At 35.9% G+C, this 26,159-nt stretch overlaps 2 protein-coding genes and 1 long non-coding RNA gene across 3 annotated transcripts; all 3 read left to right on the forward strand.

Moving 5' to 3' along the window:
* Positions 1 to 4,317: 4,317 nt before the first annotated feature.
* LOC110110838 (putative disease resistance protein RGA4) lies at positions 4,318 to 8,284 on the forward strand. The gene is made up of 3 exons (XM_020842477.2): positions 4,318 to 4,783; positions 4,872 to 7,974; positions 8,067 to 8,284. Exons 1-3 carry the CDS (start codon positions 4,475 to 4,477, stop codon positions 8,087 to 8,089), a joined length of 3,435 nt encoding a protein of 1,144 aa, XP_020698136.1. The 5' UTR covers positions 4,318 to 4,474; the 3' UTR covers positions 8,090 to 8,284.
* A 1,374-nt stretch (positions 8,285 to 9,658) lies between these two features.
* Positions 9,659 to 10,414, forward strand: LOC114579501. The gene is made up of 2 exons (XR_003700527.1): positions 9,659 to 9,701; positions 9,798 to 10,414. It is a non-coding gene; the product is annotated as an uncharacterized LOC114579501 (long non-coding RNA).
* A 9,688-nt stretch (positions 10,415 to 20,102) lies between these two features.
* On the forward strand, positions 20,103 to 23,898 carry LOC110110839 (putative disease resistance protein RGA4). Its single transcript, XM_028694278.1, has 2 exons — positions 20,103 to 20,563; positions 20,658 to 23,898. The coding sequence occupies exons 1-2, from the start codon at positions 20,249 to 20,251 to the stop codon at positions 23,763 to 23,765; spliced, it is 3,423 nt and encodes a 1,140-aa protein (XP_028550111.1). The 5' UTR covers positions 20,103 to 20,248; the 3' UTR covers positions 23,766 to 23,898.
* Positions 23,899 to 26,159: the final 2,261 nt, after the last annotated feature.

Genomic DNA, 26,159 nt, shown 5'->3' on the forward strand with positions numbered 1-26,159 from the left:
TGGTAACTCAAATTGCGGTTTGAATCTTCCAACAGCGCTTTGAGCCCTTGATTTGGACTCATTTGGGCTTGGATTAGGTTGATCTTGGTGTTGTTGGATTCGTATTTCCGAGACGCTCAGTTTGACTATAAGCTCGCTGAAATCGGAGTTCATATGCTCCCGAAATTAATTTTTGAAGCTTCCAACTAGTTTTTGCCTCGAGATTCGTGCCCGATCAAGATGATTTTGCGATGTCGTATCAGTCCGTCCATTAAAACCCTCCCGATTCGCCCCTGATCTCACGCATGTTTACAGGCTATGCCACTCCAGAAAAACTATAAATAGAGCCCTCATTCTTCACAAAGGGGGCTCAAGTGAAGAGAGAGAAGAAGAAGAGAAAAAGGGGAAAGAGAGAGTCATCTCCTCCTCGACCAACGTCGGAGCTCTTCCCGCCGCCTAAATACGCCGGGATTCTACCGGACATTCAGGAAAATGCCAGAATTTTGCAAAACTTCCATGTGATGCTGAAATTCTTCCCAATTAACAACAGAGTTTCCTCCTGACGTCAAAACTCCACCCAAGTGAAGTCGGAGTTCTCCTCTGTAAAGATCATGTTTCCTCCCAGGTTCGTCCGGACGAAATTTGATCGTCCTGGACGATCGGTACAGGTTGTGCAGGAAAACGTTTTTGGCTGTATGGTTCGTCTGTACGAAAATCGAATCGTCTGGACAAAATTCTTACAGAGAGCAAGTCGTCCGTGACGATAATTAATTTCGTCTGGACGAAATTTGTCCAGAGCCCAGATCGTCCGGGACGAAGTTTCGATCGTCCGGTACGATCAGTCTGGGTATATATGGAAATAAGATATTTTTGGAAGAAAAGGACGGCCAGGAGAGAAAAATGAAGGAAAGAGGATTTTTGAGCGACTCCGGTCTGTTTTCGTCCGTTGTGGTAGTTAGAGAAGTTGATTGACTTGAGATAAGGCACATTCCGCCTTTCTCAATTTTCAGAATCGTGGATTTTGACGACTTTTCTGTTCCGGATTTTGTTTCCGTTAGCGAATTTTGTGTGTTATTTTCTACTGCTTCAGGTTTTACCGTGTAACTTTTGGTATGTTTCTGAGATGATGATTGTGCACGTTTTGAGTATTTTTTGGAAGATTTTTACCGGATACTTTGGATTCTGAAGTGTTTTAAGTAAATTGCAAATTATCAGGATGTTGAAAAATATTTTGTCAGTACAATGAAAGTCTTATAATATTGTCGTACACATTCTGTGGTAATTTGGTAATTTTCTGATTCTGTGAGTTTGGTGTAAATTCCGTACACTGCCATTATGCCGCTGAATTTTCGTACGATTTCCGAATTTTCTGAAATGAGATGATTGGAATGTTTAATGTGTTTGTGCTATCAGAAGGGAGTTATAAGGGGCCGGAATCCTATGTGATTCCGTTGTCTGGGTCCAGGAAGGGAGACATAAGGGGAAGTTCTGAAATCTGAAATGAGCTCTGAAATCTGAAAATATTCCGGAACCTCTGATATCTGTTCTGTTCTGATGCTATAAGCACAAAGGGAGGCATAAGGGGGCAGAATCCGTTGAGATTCTGTCTGTGTCAGGGTAGGGAGGCATAAGGGCCAAAATCCATTGAGATTCTGTCTATGTCAGGGATATGTGAAATCTGAAATCTGATTTGTTCTATGTGAAATCGGTTATCGGAATTCTGACTTCTGTATGATTTAGTTGCTCTAAAATTCTTATTCTGAATTCTGAAATGAAATATGATTTATCTGATTTCTGGCTATTATGTGATTTGATACGTTCGATTTTCTGAGTTCAAGTCTGATTCATGATTGATCAAATATCTTCTGTTTCGTATACGAATTATGTATAAGTTTCTGAGTGTTATGTGACCAGTATTCTGATATCTGGAAGAAAGTTCTATTCTGTAAAGCTGTAATGTGATTTGATCTGATTTCTGATCTCTGTATGATTTTGATTATACCGTATGATTCTTTCTGCTTTGTGACATGAAAGATTTATAATATCCGATTTGATGTTGATTTCTGAGTGAGATGTTATCTGTTCTGTCTGTTGTACGATTTCTATATGAATGTCCGAATTTTTGTACGGATATTTTTTCTGATATGATTTCTAGTGAGAAGTTCTGATTATTTTGATTGGTGGTTGATGTCTTACTGAGCTGTTAGCTCATCCTTGTTTTCTGCGTGGTTTTCAGGTTCTGGGAAAGGGAAGGAGGTCTTGGACTAGACGTTCGGAGTCTGATCTGTGATTAGGTACTTGATACTTTTGATTTTTGTACAGTCATGACTTTTCTGTTATGTTCTGTTCTTTCTGTCCGTAAGCCATGTACTGTATCTGTATATGATTATTTTGATGAAAGAAAAGATAGATGAACTGCGCTGTGTTTGGAGGTTTATTAGTTTATAGTAGCTCTATTTTTTTCTGTCTGTTCAATATTTGGAAGAAAGTTCTGAAGCAAAATTTCAAAGCCAGATCCTGGATTTGTTTGGCTCCGTCGCGGCCTGATGCGAGCGGGATTCGTCCCGGTCGGGTTGGGTCGTGACATCCTCTACCACCAACAGGCGTCGGACTTCTACCTGACACCGGACTTCTACCGTTTATCGGACTTTCACTGGATGTTTATTCGATGATGGATTTCTTCCCATTGTTACACTTCTACTTGGCCATCCTTCTGACCTTCGTCGTCTGATAACAGTTCTTCAAACCTCCATCGCCCGCCGACTACGGCCCTCCTTACTTACATCGCCCACCGACTACAAGTCTTCCGACCTCCGTCGCCCGCCGACTACGGTCCTTTCGACCAAATGAACACATCAACAATGACTCTTTGTATTAATATCATGTAATGTACTCCATAAGATGTACATCAAGCTAAGGCCTTCCCCTAAAGAGAGACCTCATTTGTAATCAACTACAATACTAGAAGAATTTCTTCAACTGGGCTAGACCCTCTCTCTTATCTGATTGCATGCCAGATTTTCGTACATCGCTAAGACTTTAAATATGATATTTCTCTACCGTCGCGAATACTCCTGGACGCAACAGTTAGTATTCTAGTTTTTTATAATGTTTAAAATTTTTAAATAATTAAATTATAAAATGTCATGTTAATTTTTATTTGTAATGGTAGGGAGACTAATTTGGGGCCAATAAAGATTTATGATCTTAGATTAGATTGAAGAGTCATCATCGGTGTCATTAAAGTCAAATGTAATAATGGCATTAAAGTAAAAAATTAGTAATTGTTTACACTATGTAATGATTACTATTTTACAAGCATCATTAATTGCTATTAATTTAGCTTTCCAATTAAGTGGCCATCAATGAGAAAGATAATATTCTTGCTTTTCTACAAAGCTCCAAAAGAGATAGTCTTGTCTGCCACTTAGCATATGCTACTCTTCTAAATTAATCAATCAGATTTTTTTTAGGAACCTTTTATTGCTATCATGTTCAGTTTCAATTTCACATTTGAAGATGTAAATTTTATAATGGAGAATTAATTTTATATTTAAAAAATTGATGTATTATAATTAATTATATATGCACATACATATTTATCTTTAATTTGAATTCTAACAAATTAACCTAAGAGACCGATTTAATACAAATTTAATGTTGAAAGAGTAGACTCGCATCTAATGTAGTAAAAATTGGATTTGGAACTATAAGATTGATTTAATGCAAAATGGATGTCGTACGAGCGAACTTATACCTTACATGTGAAATGCTGAGATTATTGATTAGGAAAATATTTTGTAACATAAACTTGATATCGCAATGAAAATAGGATCCAAAAACTCTCGTAAAATTGATAAATATTAATAAATAGATATGGAATAGGCAATGGTTGTTTGATCAAGTTAGAATCATTTACAACCCTAATGTCCATTTAATTCATTTTATTATTGATCGATGCTTAGGACTATAAATGAATTAAATTAAGATAAGAATGATAATATTCAAAGTCATTCATTAGTTTTTATAGCAAATTACTTGAATTCAAAATCTTAATAAAATTTATTTTCAAGTTTTTTTCTTGAGTTCAAGAAAAAATTTAACTAATTATATATTTGATATTAATAAGTTAAACATATTAAAAAAAGCTTAAATCTGCCCTTTCAACTCATTTAAAAAGTTCAAAATTTTATTCAAATTTATTCAGTTATATTATATAAAAATAAATTAGTATCAAATTATTCATGATAACCAGAAAAAAAAGCATTCATTTTCTAGAGACTTCAGTCGTCAACTCTCTCTCTTATTCTCCGTTTACTTGACTTACGCTGTTCACATCTCCGCGAAGCCGTCGGATTTCAAAGGAACGGTCGAAATGAAGGCGTCCCCTTAACAAGACAATCATCTTATCTAATCTTTATCTCTTCCAAATTTCCAATCTCTGTTTCTCCTACTGTTCAGTTGTTCTGCTCTCTCTACCTCGATCATCGGTGCCATGGCGGAATGGTTAGTTGGTCCAATCATGGAGAAGATCATCAACGCTTGCTCTGATTACCTGGAAGAGCAAGTCGGATGGCAGACGGGCATGAAGAAGGAGCTGGAAAGCCTGCGAGAAAACCACCCGAAGATCCAAGCTGTCGTCTTTGCAGCTAACCAAGCACAAATTAGCGATCAGAACCCAGCTCTCAACAAATGGATATGGCAGCTAAGAGATGCTGTTGATGAGGCAGATGATGTGCTCGATGAGTTTGAGTACATGAAGCATAAACAACAGCTCACCAAAAACATGGAGGAAACAGATCAGGTGCGTTCTCTATCATCAGCTACCTATTTGATACTGGTTGCAAATAAATATATTTATTTGATAATCTATTTCTCCCTAATTTTATCAGAAAAGAACGGTGTTTTCCAACACGAGCTTCCTGATTGAAAGTGCTTCGAAAATTCGCAAAGTTGGCGAACGTGCTTTCAAGATTGATCCCAACTTGAAGAGGCTTGCGGAGGTTGTGCAGAAACTAGATAACGTTTCTGCTGGGGTTAGTAATTTTCTTCCTCTTCTAGATATCGCAAAACAGGGGCAGCAGGAGAAGCAGCGTCAGTTGTCCGAAGTACGTGAAACAGGATCCCTGCCTACTACAAATGATCTCATTGGGCGGAGCAAGGATATGGAGTCTGTTATGCAGTGGTTGAGGAAACCATCAAATGAGCCTCGGACAAGTAGGTTCAGAAACATTTCTCTTCTATCTATAGTGGGCCATGGTGGTATGGGAAAAACAACTCTCTTGCAACACGTCTATGAAGATGAAATTACAAAAGAATTTGATCTTAAAATGTGGGTTTGCGTTTCCAACAACTTTGATGTGAAAAGAGTCATGGCTGATATGTTGGAATCTCTTAAAATGCAGAAGCCTAATTTGGATTCACTTAATGCACTTCAAGGGCGTCTCAAGAATGAGGTGAATTCCAAAAGGTTCTTACTGGTTCTTGATGACGTTTGGGAAGAGGAGGAGGAACGGTATAAAAGTAAATGGGGGAATGTGCTCGCCCCTCTAGCTTCTGGAAGTTTTGGTAGTAAGATTCTGGTAACAACTCGGACGGAATCAGTCGCACTGATGTTTCAAAAAGTGATTCAAGACAAACAAAAACCAATGACATTAGAAGGCTTAGAGGAGGAAGAATGTTTGGAGCTCCTCAACACCCATGCGTTTGCTGTAGACGATCTTGATGATCAGAGAAAATTAAAATTAAAATCAATTACTGCAGAGATAGTTAAAAAGCTTTCAGGGTCTCCTTTAATAGCAAAGGTCATAGGCGGTGATCTGAATTCTAATTTGGATGAAGGACATTGGACAAGAGTTTTAGATTCTGTTCTTGAAATTATAAAATTGGGTCAAAATGATATCATGTCCGTCTTAAGATTGAGCTACGTACACCTCCCAGAACATCTAAAAAGTTGCTTTACATTCTCTTCCATATTCCCACAAGATTATCAATTTCGTAAAGGTACTTTAGTCCGACAGTGGATTGCATTGGGTTTCATTCAACCTTCTCATATTCAAGGAGAGATTATGGAGGATATCGGAGGAAGTTATTTTGATGTTTTGGTTAAAAAAAATTTCTTTGACAAGTTTGACAACAATTTTGGATATTACTATAAGATGCATGATGTAATACATGAATTAGCACAATCTGTTTCCATACATGAATGCTTAAGAGTTGAGGGTAGTACAAAGTTGCCTTCTCCAATTCCTAAGACTCTTCGACACTTGTATGTTAAAGATATAAATCCATACTTTATAAAAGAGATTGTGCAGTTTAAATATTTGCGTTCTCTTTTCGTGTCTTTTCTACCATCTTATCAAAATATTTGCGCACTTAGTGAAATATTCAGAGCATTGAGAAGCCTACGCTTGTTAGAGATATTTGGCCCACCCTTGAAAATAATACCTGAGGAGATTGAAAATTTGATACATCTTCGATGCTTAAGGATTAATGTTACAAATTTTATTATGCTGCCAAGATCTCTAAGTAAGCTCTATCACTTGCAATACATAATCTATGATTGGCCAATTAATGAGAAAGGTGCTGATTTTTTACCAAATGACATTAATAACCTTTGTAACTTGCGTTTTGTGAGATTTCCCAAGAATTGTATTTCATCGATATGTGAGATTGGGAAGCTAAAGTTTCTTCAAGAATTGATAATATTTGATCTTAGAGATGCGAGTGGTTATAGAATTGGGGAGCTGGAGAACATGAATGATCTTTGCAAATTAGGAATCAATTGCCTTGAAAATGTTAAGGATGCTGAGGAGGCTTGTAGTGCCAAATTATATGCCAAGAGGAGGCTCACATATTTAAGCTTACGGTGGAATAACACTAAATTGAGGAACATCAATTTATATGAGAAAGTGCTCGACAAACTTCAGCCACCAAAATGTCTAAGCGATCTGGAGATATATAGATACATGGGTGCAAGGTCTGCTATATGGATGAACAACGTCAATCTTATCTCCAATCTAGAGGAAATCAATTTGACAGACTGCTTGGAGTGGGAAACTCTTCCACCTTTTGGGCAACTTCCCTTCGTCAAGTCACTGAAACTTGAAAACATGCCGAAAGTAAAATGGCTCCAAAGTAAATATAATGGGAATGATAAATACCGTGCCTTTCCATTGCTAGAGGTGTTACATATTGAGAAATTAGAAGCATTAGAGGATTGGTTTGAGGCAGGAGTAGCTGCTGAAGATGGATATTTGTTTCCTTGCTTAATTAAACTGGAGATATTTGGCTGCCCGAAGTTGAAAGAGTTGCCCTCTTTGCCTTCTAAGCTTAAGAGGTTGACGATGCGATCTACGGCGTGGACGACTTTGAATTTTTGTAGCAATTCGAATCCTATCCCCCTTGAATCATTATGGGTCGATCGCTGTCCTAACATTACATCTCTTCCTCTGGCTGATGAAATAGCAAGACTTGCAGCACTAAGATCCTTGACAATTTTAAATTGCCCCAATCTGAGATCTCTCGGAAGATATCAAGAATTGGAGACTGCTAATAATTGCCATCTCATGCTCAACAATCTCTGTATACGTGATCCATTGTTGTTGCTAATGGAGCCATTGAGAAGTATCGCCTCCTTATTAAAAGAGCTGAGTATTTGGGATAATGATGAGTTGGTTTTATTTCCAAATGACGCGGAGCAGTGGTTTCTGAAAGTTAGGTCTTCTCTTTCTGAGCTAAGATTTGAATGGCTCAAATCCTTACAGTCTCTCCCTTCCTCCTTGGAAAGCTTATCTTCACTTCAGAAACTACATATTGATGATGTTCCTATGCTTCGGGAATTACCGAACCTTCCTTCCTCTTTAGAATATCTATATATTTGGGGATGTCATCCAGAGTTGAAGGAGCGCTATCGAGAGGATGGAGGCTCCGATCGCCACAAGATTGCTCACATTCCGAATATCTATATTTCTACACAAGCAAACTTCTTTTTACGTAAGTACTTATCTTATTTGTTTGATATCCGTATTTTTTAATGCAATCTCAGCATTAATCAGTTTGTAATATGTGATGTGATCCTTGTGCAGGACCGGTGGCACGTGGAAGATGAGCAAAAATGAATACAGCAATAGAAGAGTTAATAGGAAAGGAGAAATATCTCTGTATATTATGTATTCTATTGAGCAAGAGCTCTTCTGTAAAAAAGATAACAAAAAGACTGTCCTCCTCTTCCTCTTTCACCTATATGTAATTCCTCTATTTTCCCCTTTTAGCTAATAAGTAAAAAAGGTTTTAAAAGTAACAACCTATCAAAACAGAAAGTGAGGTAGTGGGAGTATTAGGCTTCGTTTGGGACGGCTTTTTTATTGCTTTATAAAACGGAGTTTTAGTACAAAAATAAAAAAATTTGTACTAAAACTCCGTTTTAGAAAGCAATAAAAAAGCCGTCCCAAACGAAACCTTAGTTTGTTAGTCTTTGTAAGATGTTCCTCTGTTATTTAATACTTATCCTGTAACCGGCAAGGCATCATGATGTACTCAGTTTTATTTATGTATCTCTCGATATACTCAACTTTATATATAAATATATTCTTCTTTTAATATTCCATTATATATGTCATGGATTATTCACAGCTAAAATTTAAATAGTTCTTTTTTATTGTTTATTGATTTCTCGAAATGAAATAATTATTGAACTATTATTTAATTTTGATTTTATGTTTTTGAGTTTGTAAAAACAAAATAAATATTAATGATCAGTCATCTTTAATCTTTTTTTTTTTGACAGTTTTAGCAACCTTCACATTAATTTTGTTTATTAATTTATTTATTTTTTTAGACACATGCTAACTTCTTATCTGGAAGAAGTGGAAGTAGAAGTTGAAGTTGAAGCAACGGCTCTCATTTAAAAATTTTATTGTCATTGCACCAATAGCTATAATTTGATCTCATTAATTTTATGATATAAAAAAGAAAACTACTCTTAACGCCCAACAATTTCTATCTTGCATTACTACTCTTGATTGTTGTTTTACAAGAGTTGTATTAAAAATGAAAAGATTAAGGTTTTAATATTTTTAAAAGAAATTTTTTAGTAAAAAATTATAGTTGAAGAAATTCTTATACTAAAAAGTTGCTTTTGAAAGAATTAATAAATACATTTCAAATAACGCTTAATAAGTCTTTGTTTGTGATAGCTTTCATATTGTTTTATAAAATAGGTTTTTAGTATCAAAATTACAATTAAAAAAAAATTGTACGAAAGTGTTGTTTTCAAAAGCAGTAAAAAAGTTATCCCAAATTACTAATAACTTACCTATATCTCCGTAACAACCAAATTAATAAGTAGTATTATTAATTTATTGAATATATTAAAACATTTTAAACCTTGTTAATGTTTATGGTGTTTAAATCTTAATTCATTTATATAAGCTTAAGAACTTAGTTAAAACACATCCAAACCGTGTTAATGTTTCTTTCCTCTCTGTTATCTTCTTCACGATTCTTGATCCTGTTTTCTACACTTATCTTCACTTCAGAGTCTATATATTTATGGTCTTCATATGCTTCGGGAATTACCGAACCTTCCTCCCTCTTTGAAAAGTCTATCAATTTGTTTTTGTGATCCAGAGTTAAAGGAGCGCTATCGAAAGGATGGAGGCTCCGATCGGCACAAGATTGCTCGCATACCTCGTATCCATTTTTCTTCCGAACGATAATAGGTGACGCCGGAGCTGAACCTGTTGATCTTTCGTTTATTGTATTTTGTTGTATGTAGCTTTTGTCCTGTTTTAATTTCTCTGTTACTTTTCATGTAGCGCATGCTGTTTCACGGCTTATATAAGCCAAGGCAATAATACAAATGAGGCGGAGCAGTGGTTTCTGAGAGTTAGTTCATCTCTTTGTGAGCTCGAATTTAGATGGCTGAAATCCTTACAGTCTCTCCCTTCCTCACTTGAGCAACTATCTATTTATTGTGGCGTTCGTATGCTTCTGGAATTGCCGAACCTTCCTCCCTTTTGAAACGTCTAGCAATAATTGGGGATTGTCATCCAGAGTTGAAGGAGTGCTATGGACAGGATGGAGGCTCCGATCGGCACATGATTGCTCACATTCCGAGTATCAATATATAAGCAATCTTATTTGTTTTTTTTTTTTGGAACATTTAAGTCATTTAAGGCAAACTCACACACACAACGCATACACATACTCACATTCCGAGTATCAATATATAAGCAATCTTATTTGTTTTTTTTTTTTTTTTGGGACATTTAGGCCATTTAAGACAAACTCACACACACAACGCATACACATAGACTCGAACCCCGAACCTCTTAGTTGGAAGCCTAAGCTCTCAACCAATAGGCCAAGGAGAGTTGTGTAATCTTATTTGTTTGATATATATGAAATGTGAAGAATGCATAATATTTTAGCATGAACCAGCTGTCGATGTACTCAATTTTATTTATGTAGTACTTGGTGGTACCTTTATTTATAAATATATTTTTCTTGCTGAAATCTAAATAGTTCTGTTTAATTTCTTATTGATTTAAACAATCATTGAATTATTATTTAATTTTGATTTTATGTTTTTGAGTTTGCAAAAATAAAATAAATTTTAATGATCAGTCATCTTTAATTAATTATATATATATATATATATATATATACTTGTGGGAATTCGGTATATATATATTGCACTTTCAGCAACCTTCACATTAATTTTGTTTATTGATTTATTTCTTTTTAGTGGAAGTTGAAGCAACGGCTTCATCTGAAAATTTTATTGTCATTGCACCAATAACTATAATTTGAACTCATTAATTTGATATGATAAAAAAGGAAAACTACTCTTAATGCACAGCAATTTCTTTCCTGCATTACTATTCTTGATTCTTGCTTTACAAGAGTTAAATTAAAATGAAAAGTTTAAGGTTTCGATTGGAATTGTTTTTTTTTATTATTTTTAAAAGAAAATTTTTAATAAAAAATTCTAGTTGAAGAAATTATTGTACTAAAAAGTTGCTTATGAAAGAATTAAGAAATACAATCCAAACATAGCTTAATAAGTCTTTGTTTGTGCCAGCTTTCATATTGTTTTATAAAATAATTTTTAATACAAAAAATACAACTCAAATAATTATACTTAAAGGTTGTTTTTAAAAGCAGGAAGAAAGTTATTCCAAATGACTAATAACTTACATATATCTCAGTTACAACAAAATTAATAATTAATATCATTAATTTATTGAATTTATTAAAACATTTTAAAGCTTGTTAATATTTATGGTGTTTAAATCTTAATTCATTTATATAAACTTAAGAACTTAGTTAAAAATCATCCAAATGAAAACATCATTACAATTTATTAACAGATTTAATATTAACAAATGAAAAGAATTTGAACTTGCAATCTTAAATGTTTCTCCTTGTAAATTTACCTTTAACAAATTCTTTAAAAAAACACCATTGTCATATTATTTCATTATTGCATTCGTAGATTAACAATTTTTTTTCTTTTTTTTTCTTTTCAAATGACTGGTTCAGTCAATAATTCGATCCAATAACACACCAACGGATTCTCTAATTTTCTTTATAGCGTCTAATTATTTGAGAACAGTGCTGCAAACGAATTGAGTCGAATTCAAGTCATACCTAATTCAAACTTTACTCAAGCAGTCGAACATAAGTTTGTTATTGACATAAATAGCTTGAATTTTCTTGAGCTCAGCTCAAGAGCTAGTTAAAACTTACGCGAACTAATTAATAATTATTGAAGCTAGCACATGTTACCTGCACCTCTATCAAAGAATTTCAAATTCCTTTAAAAAAACAAAATAACGACCAATTACAAATATAAATTTATTATTTTTATGCTCAGCTTTATTACTTATAATATTTTTGTATTTTCAAATAATATCAACTATACTATCACTATTAAAAGAGTAAATAAAAAAATACAAAGTTATTATAGAAAAAGAAAGCTGAGCATAAAAATAATAAATTTATATTTTTCTTACTAAAAGGAATCATCACAAGTTTACCATACCTGATTTCTTACCACTTTCAAGCTAAAGCCTGATTGAATGCATATTTCTCAATGTTTCCTACTTTGAAGTGGCTAATAGAAGCTGACCGACTCCTCGAAAGCCCTCTTTGATACCATTAATGTTATTGTACTGCTACACAATCAAAAGAAAGAACAATCTCAGATTTGACCATAATGAAGTCAGATCTCAGATCAACATTAAAGATTAGCAGCACCAGGTTTCCAATTTATGCAGGGAAGCAGATACAACATAGACACGAGAGAGAGAGAGATGCTATAGCGTTCACAAAAGTTCGACAAAAACTAGTGGCACATTGTCACTTCAGTAGGTAACAAGTCTCCCTAAACAAAATAATATATGTATGGAATTGTATTGTTTTCAGTTGTCGAAGCAAGGGATTGTATTATAAAATATTAGTTTACAAAAAATCATTTACAAGCAAAAAAATGAGGTATTTTCCATTAAATAATAATTTTATATGGAATTCAATTAATGCAGGACAATCAACGATGACTTTACCTCTGAACAGAACGCCCAATTCCTATTTTAAGGAAAAGTTTGTAGTTTCTACAGGAAATTACCCACAATGATTGGTGAAAGGCATTAGCTCTGTTCCGCAAAAAGCTATACACAAGTGTGACCTCCTCTATATGTGTATATGCATGTGTGTACATGGTCTATGAAAGGGTAATGGTGAACCCAATGCATAAGAGCTTGATTTATGCACAAACTGTATTTCAAATAGATTGTTCTGTCAAGCTGACTAAATGCAGGTTCAATACATCCTCTATAGTTTGCTCCTCTGAGCTTCATAGAAATTACCCCATGGTCCATGCTAGCCTCTCCTACAATTCCTTTTTCAAGAAACATTTGCAGTTAAGACTTAATTTCACAACTACTACTAAATAATTTGTTTGTTCTAGGAAGTGATTTGATAGAATTCTACATCATTAAATCTAAAAATTGTGATTTTTTAAATATTTATAAATTATGCTTCTCAAAAATGGTTGGAGACAACTATCACGCTGGAAACAGGTCATTTTTTTGCTTCAAGAAGCTTTGGATGCTTGGCAACGCATAGTTAGAAAATGACTATGATGTAACTGTAACATAAGTTCATCAACTCAACTTCTGCTAGTATTTTTTTTCTACCAATTTTTCCCAAAGTTTAGCTTTTGATTTCAAGTAGATTAACTAGCCTAATCTCGATTAATATTGTATTTTTCCTCTTAGTTAAACAAATGAGTAAAAAAAACCCAAATATTATTCATCTTCCAATCTACCATTACAAGCATTGGATACAAGTATTTATTGACAATTAAAGCAACATAAAAGACTACATGCCACCATAAAAAATATTATATCTATATAACCATACAAACTATCCAATGGAATTAAATTATCCCTGAAGTTAATATAATTAAATAGCTCAGATCGTTTACTTGCAACTCGATTGCTTGAATGGGGGGGATGACATATCCTTTAGATTGCTTGAATGGGGGGATGACATATCCTTTATTTGCAATTGGATTGCTTGAATGGGAGGATGAAAGATCCCTTAGATTGCTTGAATGGGGAGATGACAGATCCGGATCCTACAAGCTAACATTATTCCTTTTTGTTTTCCCTTTAAATGGCAGCTAGCTTGTGTTGAGAGCACAATTTTTGCGTGGTGGGAGGAATACAAAGTGAGAGTTGAGAAGAGAAATAGACAAGCCAAGTGAAGTTTCTGCCATCTTTAAGGTTAGTTCTGAAGAATTTTAGAATGTTGTTGATTTTTTTAATATGTTATTTAAAAACTTTTGTTGAGAGTAGTAAATATTTATGAAGAAAAGTATTAATGTGTTTTGTTTACTTATGAATTATGTTAAATATTTATGAGGTAATGTTACAGAAACTAGTGTTTATAAATGTTAACCATTTATGAATTTCTACAATTTTTTTTAAAATGTTAGTTTTTTTGAAGGAAAATAACAAGTATGTGGAAAAAAATATTTAATGGCACATATACATTATAAAGCGTTACTTTATTTACGTTATATTTAGTATTTTTTGTTAATATAATAAATTGGAAAAAGAAATTTTAAGATACAGAGAATGTGTTTAAGAAAAAAAATTTAGAAATATGTTTTTAAGAAAAAAAATTTATCTATATTTAATATTAAGCAAGAAATTTAATATTGACAAAAGTAAATGCAAGAAGAGAGAGAAAAAGGCGGAGATGGAGAAACACAGAGATTTTAAATATTAAAACTTTCAAATATTTAATCAAATTTTAATTAACTTTATGCTATATTTAATATTATGTGAAAATTATTATATTTAATATAATGTGAAAGTAAATATTATTATGTGAAAATTAATATGTTAATTAGGGGTCTCAATTCGGGTCAGCATGTCGGATTCGGGTTGAACCCGGAACAGACTTGATACTATTCTATTTATTTAAAATAAATAAATAGAAAGTAAGTAAAATTTACAGTTTATAGCGTATATGTGTCTGTAGCAAAAATCGCAGCAGAAGTGCGCATAAATTGAGTTTTGTGCTGAAAACGCAATTCAATCTTCCTTTGAGTTCTACAGAAAATGCTATCAGCTTTTGCTAGCATGACCCTTTTTAAATTTAATTTTATTTAAATTCCTTTTGTTAATATAATTTTAAAGCATGATCCTTTTAAAAATTTAACTTTTTGTGGGAGCACCATTACAACTTTATAGGTTGTTTATCTTTTAAATCACACTTGTTATTTCCTTTTAAATGAATGAAATGGGTTCATCACAAAATTTTATAAAAAAAAAAATACATGATAATACAAAAAGAAGATTACAGTACCATGCTTATGAGAAGAAACAAGAAGACGATGAAGAAGAAGAAGCAGGAAACGAACAGAGGAAGTAAAGAACCAGAGAAAAGATATATATTATTATTTAGGTAAATACAGAGATGGTCTTAAATAGACCCAAGATAGGCAAAACCGTAAATACAACAATAACCGTAATTTAGGAAAATACATTTATATGCTAATATCCTCCCTCAAATTAAGCATTTGTGGGACAAATGGTTAATTTGTTGCGTAAATCAATAAACCGAGAGAGCGAGAAGGACTTTGTGAGAATGTGAGCAACTTGATCCGTAGAAGAAATGTGCTCGAGCTTGATGTTGCCAGAACTAATTTGATGACGAATAAAGTGGTAGTCGATCTCAATATGCTTAGTTCGGGCATGAAAGACCGGATTATTGGCAATGGCTATTGCCGATGTGTTGTCGCAATGAATCGTAGTCGGAGATTGCTGTGAGAGATTAAGTTCCTGGGCTAGTCGGCGAAGCCAGACAACCTCCGAGACAGCTGGGGACAAAGAGCGATACTCCGCTTCAGTAGAAGATTTGGCGACCGTGACCTGCTTTTTGACCGTCCAAGAAATTAGATTAGGTCCTAGAAAAGTACAAAATCCTGAAACTGACTTCCGGTCTGAGGTATCGGACGCCCAGTCGGCATCAGAATAGGTCCGAAGATCCATGGAGCCGGCTGTAATCGGCAAGCCATATGAAAGCGTGCCTTTGATGTAGCGAAGTATGCGAGTTAGTGCTTTGAAATCATGAGCAGTAGGAGACTGCATATGTTGACAAACCCGATTTGTAGCAAAAGCTATATCCGGTCTTGTGATAGAGAGATATTGTAGAGATCCTGCGATACGGCAGTATAGGGACGGGTCCGAATATAGTTGCGGAGATGAGTCTCGCTGTTTGGAGTCAGGTACCACCGGTGTTGGAACAGCTTTGCAATCTTTATAGCCTGCATCATTAAGAATTTTAGTGGCGTAGTGCTCTTGAGACAAGAAATAACCTTGTTTTGATTGGATCACCTGGATGCCGAGAAATAGGTGGATGTTGCCAAGTTGTTTAAGAGCGAACTGTGTTTGCAATTGTTGGAGTATATGAATCGCTTTTTGATCATTACTTGTCACTAAGAAATCGTCAACATAAATGAGAATATAGATTTGAATATTGTTTTTATTGAAAATAAGGAGCGAAGGGTCGGAGCGAATGAACCCGAAACCATGTTGTTGCAGAAAGGTTGTTAACTTTTGGAACCACTGTCGCGGTGCTTGTTTTAAACCATAGAGAGATTTATGAAGCTTGCATGCCGCCTGTGGTTGATCGGGATCAGTAAAACCTGGTGGTTGGCGCATATAAATATCATCGGGAAGATCTCCATGCAAAAAGGCGTTAGAAATATCAAGTTGATGAACAGGCCATTGTCGGTGTAATGATAGAGCAAGCAGCATTCGGATTGTAGGCATCTTTGCAACTGGGCTGAACGTTTCATTATAATTGATTCCAAATTTCTGATCGTAGCCAAGTGCAACTAGTCTTGCTTTGTAGCGGTCGACTTGTCCATTTGGGAGATATTTGATCTTATAGTGCCATTTACAGCCGAGCACTGGCTTGCCCGAAGGAGCTGGAACAAGTGTCCAAGTGGATTGCTGTTGAAGCGCATCAAATTCTGCCTTCATTGCCGCACACCAATGTTCCATTTTGAGAGCTTGGAGATAAGTAGTTGGAGTGATAGGCGGATTGACTTGAGCAATAAGATTGAACACCGGCTTTGGTTTGAGAATCCCAGATTTCAAACGAGTTTGCATCGGATGAACATGAGTGGTAGTGTGAGTTTGAGGAGGAGTCGGGAGCGGAGCCTCAGGGATAGGTCGTGATATAGTAGGAGAAGTGCACTGTGGTGTGGTAAGAGATGGTTCCGTGAGAGAATGGGAGGTAGAAGCGAGAGATTGAGGTGGTGTGGTATTGACAGTAGACACGGGTTGAAGTAAAAGAGGTGAAATGTTAGATGGAGAATCCTGATGATCCTTAAACACAGTGACATGGCCGCGGTTTAGAGGAAAAATGTGTTCATGAAAGACAACGTGTCTGGAAATGTACGTGCGACCGGTGTTTGTGTCGTGACAAAGGTAGCCTTTGTGGTGAGGAGCATAGCCTATAAAGACACAGGGGTAGGATCGTGGTTCGAATTTGGTCTTGGCATAAGGCTTGAGCCAAGGATAGCATAGGCAGCCAAATTTGCGCAGATGTGTATACTCGGGTGCTTTGCCAGTAAGAAGTTGATACGGGATTTTGTAGGAAATAGAGCTAGACGGCAGTTGATTAATTAAGTAATGAGCCGTGGCAAGAGCAGAAGTCCAGAATTTAGGAGGTAAACCGGATTCATGAAGAAGAGCACGTGTGATGTCCAGGAGATGTCTGTGTTTTCGTTCTGCAAGACCATTCTGCTCCGGCGTGTGAGGACAGGTAAGCTGATGGATGGTTCCATGTTCGTGGAGGTAGGAGCGAAAAGCGTGACTGGTAAATTCACCTCCGCCATCTGATCGAAGAATTTTAGGTGTTGTATGATATTGAGTCCTGACAAGATTACAAAAATGTTTATACATTGCAAGAGCGTCATTCTTGGAATAAAGAAAATACAACCACGAAAAACGAGTGTAATCATCGATAAAGATAATGTAGTAGCGGTGACCGTCCAGAGAGGGATGCGGTGCCGGCCCCCAAACGTCCGTGTGCACAAGCTCGAAAGGTGTATTTGTAATAGAATTTCATTTATTAAAGACTAATTTGTGGCTCTTAGCCTGATTACAAGAATTGCAAGTAAAGAAACGATGTACAGATTGAATTTCGGGAAACATGTTAGAAAGCATATGAAGTGTGTCTTTATTAGGGTGACCCAGCCGAGAGTGCCAATGGTTGGAGGCGTTGGAGGTAGCCGCAAGCGCCATGTTCGGTTTGGTCGGGACAACACTGAGATGGTAAAGACCGTATTGCAGATGCCCATGAAGCAGAGGACGGTGGTCCCGAGTGTCCTTGATAACAAAGCCGTTAGCATCAAATGAAATAGAAACAAAATTATCGGTCGTAAGTTTTGAGACGGAAAGGAGATTGTGGGTAAGAGATGGAACATGTAATAGATTATTCAGTTTTAACTTACGAGCAGTGTCCGGCAAAGGAAGAAGACCTTGACCGGCATTGTTGATGGGAAGAGAGTTACCATTGGCTATCGAAACCGAATCAGATCCTTGATAAGTCGTCGGGTAGTAGAGCTGAGAGGCATCCGGAGTTAAGTGAGTAGAAGCACCTGAGTCATGAATCCAATCTTGACTAACCGGGGTAGGCGGAGTGGCCAAAAGAGCCCGTGGCTGACGAGTATCAGTCGGAGCATATTTGGGATTGTTCCGGTGCCAACAGTTGAGAGCTATATGGCCTAATTTGCCACAAATTTGACAGGTAGGCCTGGATGAAGATTGCGGCACTGGATTGGCTTGCGGGGAGACGGTGGCCGGAGGAGCTGGTTGTTGTGTCCTGGGTTTGTTGAATCTCCTATTGTTGTTACGCGTACTGGGCTTGCCAGAAGAAATTGTATAAAGAGCCGTGAGATTGGGGTTGGTGGACAGATCTTGACTATGTTCTTGTTGCAGATGAATTTCCTCATTGCAAAGAAGAGCATAAAATGTGTCAAGATCAATGGGCAGAAGCGAATTGCGGATAGTTGATTTGTAGGAATTGAAGGAATTGTAGATCGGAGGAAGACCGTTAAGAATATGAAGCATAACGTCTTCCGATTCGATCTTGGAGCCAGACGCCGAAATATTGTCAACAAGAGTCTTTATGCATGTAAGGTACTGTTGAACCGATAGATCCTTCATTTGGGTGCGGTAGAGCTCGTTCTTGAGCTGAATCACGCGGGAACGACTGGTCGGTTGAAGTCGTTTTTCCAGGACAGTCCAGGCGTCGTGAACAGTAACCGACGTGATGATGTAAGGAAGAATGGTTTGAGAAACCGTAGAAAAGAGTGCGGAGAGGAGATTACTATCAATGATGAGCCATTGATAGACCCAAGATAGGCAAAACCGTAAATACAACAATAACCGTAATTTAGGAAAATACATTTATATGCTAATAGTTTATTGTAATTTCTTTTCTCTATTGTGGTATTATATGCAAACAAATGAATTGAAGAGTCATGATTAGTGTCATTAAAGTCAAATGAATTGATGGCATTAAAATAAAAATTAATAATTGTTTACAATATATAATGATTTATGCTTGAGTTGGTTCAACTAGAATTGAATTAGCTTGGATCTAATTAAATTGAATTCAGTTGGTCTAATTCAATCACATAATGCTAATCTTGATTGATAAAGTATGTTTAAAAATATATTTTAAAAATTAATGATGATAAAAATGATTAAATATGCATGAGAATCTCATAACTCATTTGAATTTGATCTCTTCCTCTTTTTCACTCTGTCCTTTTTTACTTGTAAATTTTATCAGTTTGTATCTACCATTTCTTGTGTTTAAATTAATTTATAGACATACTTTAAATAGTTTAGTTTTTGACTTACTACTCTTGTTTGAGTTATATGACGCAAATGTATTGTTTATTATTCTCATGCTAATGTTGTGAATCTTTATGTTTTAAGAGAAGTTTTTGCCACTTCTCTTATTTATATGGGGTTTTTGTTTCAAAACAAACAAATTGAATTGGAATATCATATTTACAAACAATATAATTTAGAACATGATATCGAGATAAGAACTATAATATTTAAAGTCATTCATTTATTTTTATAGCAAATTACTTGAATTTAAAATCTTAATAAAATTTATGTACTAGTTCTTTTTTTTTTTTCAAAAATTGGAATATATTAAAAGAAGAAAAGATACAATCGAAGACTCCAAACAGGACCACAGCATTAGTGTACAAGTTTTTTTTTCTTGAGTTCTAGAAAAAACTTAACTAATTATATATTTGATATTAATAATGTAATTTTATTAAAAAAAATTAAATCAGCCCATTTAACTCATTTTAAAAAGTCCAAAATTTTATTCAAATTTATTCAATTATATTATATAAAAATATAAATTAGTATCAAATTATAAAAAAAACATTCATTTTTCTTACTTTATATATAATAATAAATAAAGTGATATTCCCGTCAAAAATCAAATCTCTCATTTATTTTAAAATACATTCATTTTTCCTATTTTATGACAGAGACTTCAGTTGGCTTACGGACTACGCGGCAGCTGAATCTTCTCTATCTCTCTCAATTAATAGAGACTACCCACTCTAATCTTCATTTCTTGATTTCTTCCAATCAATCTCCGTTTCTCCTACTGTTCAGTAGTTCTGCTCTCTTGTGTGCAAGCAATGGATGTGGCTGGATGGTTTGTTGGTCCAATCATGAGCAAGATCGTCGAAGCTTGCTCTGATTACCTGAAAGAGCAAGTCGAATGGCAGACGGGCAAGAAGAAGGAATTGGAAAGGCTGCGAGAGAACCACCCGAAGATCCAAGCTGTCGTGGACTTTGCTGTTAACAAAGCACAAACCAGCGATCAGAACCCAGCTCTCAACGAATGGATATGGCAGCTGCGAGATGCTCTTGATGAGGTAAATGATGTGCTCGATGAGTTGGAATACATGAAGCATAAAAAACAGCTCTCCAAAAACAAGGAAGAAGCAAAGGTGTGTTTTATATTTATTTTTTATATTTGATAATCTATCAGAAAAGAAAGCTCATCGATCAGCTTCCTATTTGAAATTCCTACTTGAAAAACAGTTGATCAAAAACAAGAAGCTGAGAAAGGTGCGTTCCATGATGAAATCCATGAAGAAAAGACTTGTCAAAATTGTCAAACGTGCTCTTAAAAGGGATCCCAACTTGAAGCGACTGGAGAAGGCTGTGCAGAAACTTGATAAAGTTTCGGCTGATGTTACTACTTTCCTTCATCTTTTAGAGAGCGCAAAGAAGGAACAGAAGGAGCAGGAGGTTGATTTCTACAAAGCACGTGAAACAGGATCCTTGCCTACTACAAATTATTTCATCGGGCGGGGCAAGGATAAGGAGTCTGTTGTGCAGTGGTTGAGGAAGCAATCAAATGAACCTCAGACAAGTAGGTACAGAAACATTTCTCTTCTATCTATAGTGGGCCATGGTGGTATGGGAAAAACAACTCTCTTGCAACACGTTTATGAAGATGAAATGACAAAGGAATTTTTTGATCTTAAAATGTGGGTTTGCGTTTCCAACAACTTTGATGTGAAAAAAGTCATTGCAGATATGTTGGAATCTCTTGAGAAGAAGAAGCCTGATTTGGATTCACTTGATGCGCTTCAAGGGAAACTTAAGAAGGAGGTGATGTCCAAAAGGTTCTTACTGGTCCTTGATGACGTTTGGGAAGAGGAGGAGGAACGGGATAAAAGAAAATGGGGGAATGTGCTTGCCCCTCTAGCTTCTGGGGGTTTTGGTAGTAAGATTCTGGTAACGACTCGGACGGACTCAGTTGCACTGATGTTTGAAGAAGTGATTCTAGAAAAGACAGAACCATTGAGATTAGAAGGCTTAGAGGAAGAAAAATGTTTGGAGCTCCTCAACACCCATGCGTTTGCTGTAGACAATCTTGATGATCAGAGATATTTAAAATTAAAACCAATTACTGCAGAGATAGTTAAAAAGCTTTCAGGGTCTCCTTTAGCAGCAAAGGTCATAGGTGGTATTCTGAATTCTAATTTGGATGAAGGGCATTGGAGAAGAGTTTTAGATTCTGTTCTTGAAATTATAAAATTGGGTCAAAATGATATTATGCCCGTCTTAAGATTGAGTTATGTACACCTCCCAAAACCTCTAAAAAGTTGCTTCACATTTTGTTCCATATTCCCACAAGATTATAATTTTGATAGAGATGCTTTAGTCCGACAGTGGATTGCATTGGGTTTCATTCAACCATCTGATCATATTCAAGGAGAGATTATGGAGGACATCGGAGAAAGGTATTTTGATGTTTTGGTTAAAAAAAATTTCTTTGACAAGTTTGAAGGATACTACAAGGTGCATGATTTAATGCATGAATTAGCACAATCTCTTTCCATATATGAATGTTTAAGAGTTGAGGATGGTGCAAATTTGTCTTCTATAATTCCTAAGACTCTTCGATACTTGTCTGTTAGCACTACAAATCAAGACATTATAAAAAAGATTGGGCAGTTTAAATATTTGCATGCTCTTTTCTTGTCCTATGAAGCTTCTATTCAGGATCTTTGCAATGCACTTATTAAAATATTCAAAGCATCGAGAAGCCTACGCTTATTATACATATGGACTCCAAAAGACTTGAAAATAATACCCAAAGAGATTGGAAATTTGATACATCTTCGATACTTAGAGATTAAACTTGAAGCTCTTAGTTTTCCTATGCTGCCAAGATCTGTAAGTAATCTCTATCACTTGCAATACATAATCTATAATGGATGGATGCCAGTCACCACTAAAGAGGATTTTTTACCAAGTGACATTAATAACCTTTCTAACTTGCGTTACATGGAATTGCCCAATACTTGTATTTCATCGATATGTGGGATTGGGAAGCTAAAATTTCTTCAAGAATTGAATATGTTATATCTTAGAGATGTGAGTGGTTATAGAATTGGGGAGCTTGAGAACATGAATGATCTTTTCAAATTAGAAATCAATTGCCTTGAAAATGTTAATGATGCCGAGGAGGCTTGTAGTGCCAAATTATGTGAAAAGAAGAGGCTCACAGATTTAACCTTAAATTGGAATGACACTGATTTGAAGAACATCAATTTATATGAGAAAGTGCTCGACAACCTTCAGCCACCAAATTGTCTAAGGAATCTGAAGATACGTAGATACATGGGTGCAAGGTCTGCTAAATGGATGAACAACGTCAATCTTATCTCCAATCTAGAGAAAATCGATTTGTGGGGATGCATGGCGTGGGAAACTCTTCCACCTTTCGGGCAACTTCTCTTCCTCAAGTCTCTGTACCTTTCTAAAATGCCGAAAGTAAAATGGCTCGAAAGTAAATTTAGTGGGAATGATAAATACCATGCCTTTCCATCGCTAGAAGTGTTACATATTACCCTCTTAGAAGCATTAGAGGATTGGTTTGAGCCAGGAGTAGCTGCTGAAGATGGATGTTTGTTTCCTTGCTTAATTAAATTGGAGCTATATTACTGCCCGAAGTTGAAAGAGTTGCCCTCTTTGCCTCCTAAGCTCAAGAGCTTGTGGATACATAGCAATATGGAGTGGAAGACTTTGAATTTTTGTAGCAATTCAATTCCTATTCCCCTTGAAACATTAAATGTCTGTAACTGTCCAAACATTACATCTCTTCCTCTGGCTGATGAAATAGCAAGACTTGCAGCACTAAGAGACTTGACAATTACAAATTGCCCCAATCTGATCTCTCTGGGAAGATATCGAGAAGTGGAGACCACTAATAATTGCCATCTCATGCTCAGCGATCTTACCATAAGTGATCCATCAGTGCTGCTAATGGAGCCATTGAGAAGTATCGCCTCCTTAAAAAAGCTGACTGTTGAGCGGAATAATGAGCTGGTTTCATTTCCAAATGAGGCGGAGCAGTGGTTTCTGAATGTTAGTTCATCTCTTTCTAAGCTGCAATTTAGAAGGCTCAAATCCTTAGAGTCTCTCCCTTCCTCCTTGGAAAGCTTATCTTCACTTCGGACACTACAAATTGAGGGCCTTCCTATGCTTCGGGAATTACCGAACCTTCCTCCCTCTTTGAAAAATCTAACAATTTATGGGGAATGCCATCCAGAGTTAAAGGAGCGCTATCGAGAGGATGGAGGCTCCGATCGGCACAAAATTGCTCACATTCCTGAAATCTATATTTCTACCTAAGCAAACTTCTTTTTACGCACGTACTTACCTTATTTGTTTGACATCCGTATTTTTTAATGCAATCTCAGCATTAATCAGTTTGTAATATTTGATGTACTCAATTTTATTTATGTATCACTCGATATACTCAACTTTATATATAAATATGTTTTTCTTTTAATATTCCGATTATATATGTCATGGATTATTCACAATTGTTCTTTTTTTATTTTTTATTGATTTCTCGAAATTAAATAATTTTTTAATTATTATTTAATTTTGATTTTATGTTTTTGAGTTTGCAAAAACAAAATAAATATTAATGATCAGTCATCTTTAATCTTTTTTTTTCAATTTTAGCAACCTTCACATTAATTTTGTTTATTGATTTATTTATTTTTTTAGACACGTGCTAACTTCTTATCTGGAAGAAGTGGAAGTGGAAGCTGAAGCAACGGCTCTCATTTAAAAATTTTATTATCATTGCACCAATAACTATAATTTGAACTCATTAATTTTATGATATTAAAAAAAAACTACTCTTAATGCCCAACAGTTTCTATCTTGCATTACTACTTGATACGTCATCATTAAATTATCTTGATCGGGCACGAATCTTGAGGAAAAACTCAAATCGGAAACTTCAAAAATTAAATTCAGGAGCACGTGAACTCCAATTTCAGCGGGTTTACTGTCAAACTGAGCGTCTCGGAAATACGAATCCAACGACACCAAGTTCGACCCAATCCGAGCCCAAATTGGTCTGAATTAATCATGGACCCGAAGCGATGTTGGAAGGTTCAAACCACAATTTGAGTTACCAAACGGACTCTGATTTTAACGATCTTATACTCAAATCGAACGGCTCGACGAGACGAATCCAACGAGCTCAAGATCAATAAATTCTAACATCATTAAGATCTTCAAATGTCCAACGAACGGTGCACGATTGTGGAATCCAACATCAGCCGTCCATTCGACCACTCCCTATTCGCCCTCGATCTCACGCCTATTTACAAGCTATGACACTCCAGAAAAACTATAAATAGAGCCCTCATTCTTCACAAAAGGGGACTCAAGTAAGAAGAGAAGAGGAGAAGAGGAGAAGAGGAGGAAGAAGCACCTCCTCGACCACCGCCAGGACCTCGCCGGACCACCGCTAGGACCTCGCCGGACCACTGCCGGAACCTCGTCAGACCACCGCAGGAACCTTGCTGGACCACCACAGGAACCTCGCCGGACCACCACCGAATCCTCGTCAGACCATCGCCGGAGTTTCATTGCACCACTGCCTTAAGGTCCGACGTTTAGTCCCGACGTCCTGCTGAAGGTCAAACGTCCTGCTTAAAGTCCGACATCCTGCTGAAGATCTGACGTCCTGCTGAATAACCAGACGTCTTGCTTAAGGCCCGACGTCCTGCTGAAGACCCGACGTCCTTCAGACCTGACGTCCTGCTTAAGGCCCGACGTCCTGCTTAAGGTCCGACGTTCAGTCCCTACGTCTTGCTAAAGACCTGACGTCCTGCTTAAAGCCCGACATTCAGTCCTGACATTCCGTTGAAGACCCAACGTCTTGCCTAAAGGACCGACCTTCAGACCCGACGTCCTGGTAAAGACCCGACGTCCCGTTGAAGACCCACCGTCCTGCCTAAAGGACCGACCTTCAGACCCGACGTCCTGCTGAAGACCCGACGTCCCGCTGAAGATTCAACGTCCTGCCTAAAAGACCGACCTTCGGACCCGACGTCCTGCTGAAGACCCAACATCCTGCTAAAGACTCAACGTCCTATTTAAGGCCCGACATTCTGCTCAAGGCCATACTACCAACTAACACATAAGACCCTCACCCTCGCTTCGCCAGATCATCATCAAAGGTTGTGTGCTCCTTCATGTATCGACTATTTCTTGTGTTTAAATTAATTTATAGGACATACTTTAAATAGTTTAGTTTTCGACTTTCCACTCTTGTTTGAGTTATATGACACAAATATATTGTTTATTATTTTCTTGCTAATGTTGTGAATCTTTATGATTTAAGTGGAGTTTTTGCTACTTCTCTTGCTTATATGGGGTTTTTGTTTCAAAACAAACAAATTGAATTGGAATATCATATTTACAAACAATATAATTTAGAACATGATATTGAGATAAGAACTATAATATTTAAAGTTATTCATTTATTTTTATAGCTTTACTTGATTTAAAATCTTAATAATTTATGTACAAGTTTTTTTTCTTGAGTTCAAGAAAAAACTTAACTAATTATATATTTGATATGAATAATATAAATTTATTAAAAAAATTAAATCAGCCCATTTAACTCATTTAAAAAAGTCCAAAATTTTATTCAAATTTATTCAATTATATTATATAAAAATATAAATTAGTATCAAATTATTCATCATAAGAAGATAA

This window comes from Dendrobium catenatum, unplaced genomic scaffold, assembly GCF_001605985.2.
Source record: "Dendrobium catenatum unplaced genomic scaffold, ASM160598v2 fragScaff_scaffold_51, whole genome shotgun sequence".
Lineage (NCBI taxonomy): Eukaryota > Viridiplantae > Streptophyta > Magnoliopsida > Asparagales > Orchidaceae > Dendrobium > Dendrobium catenatum.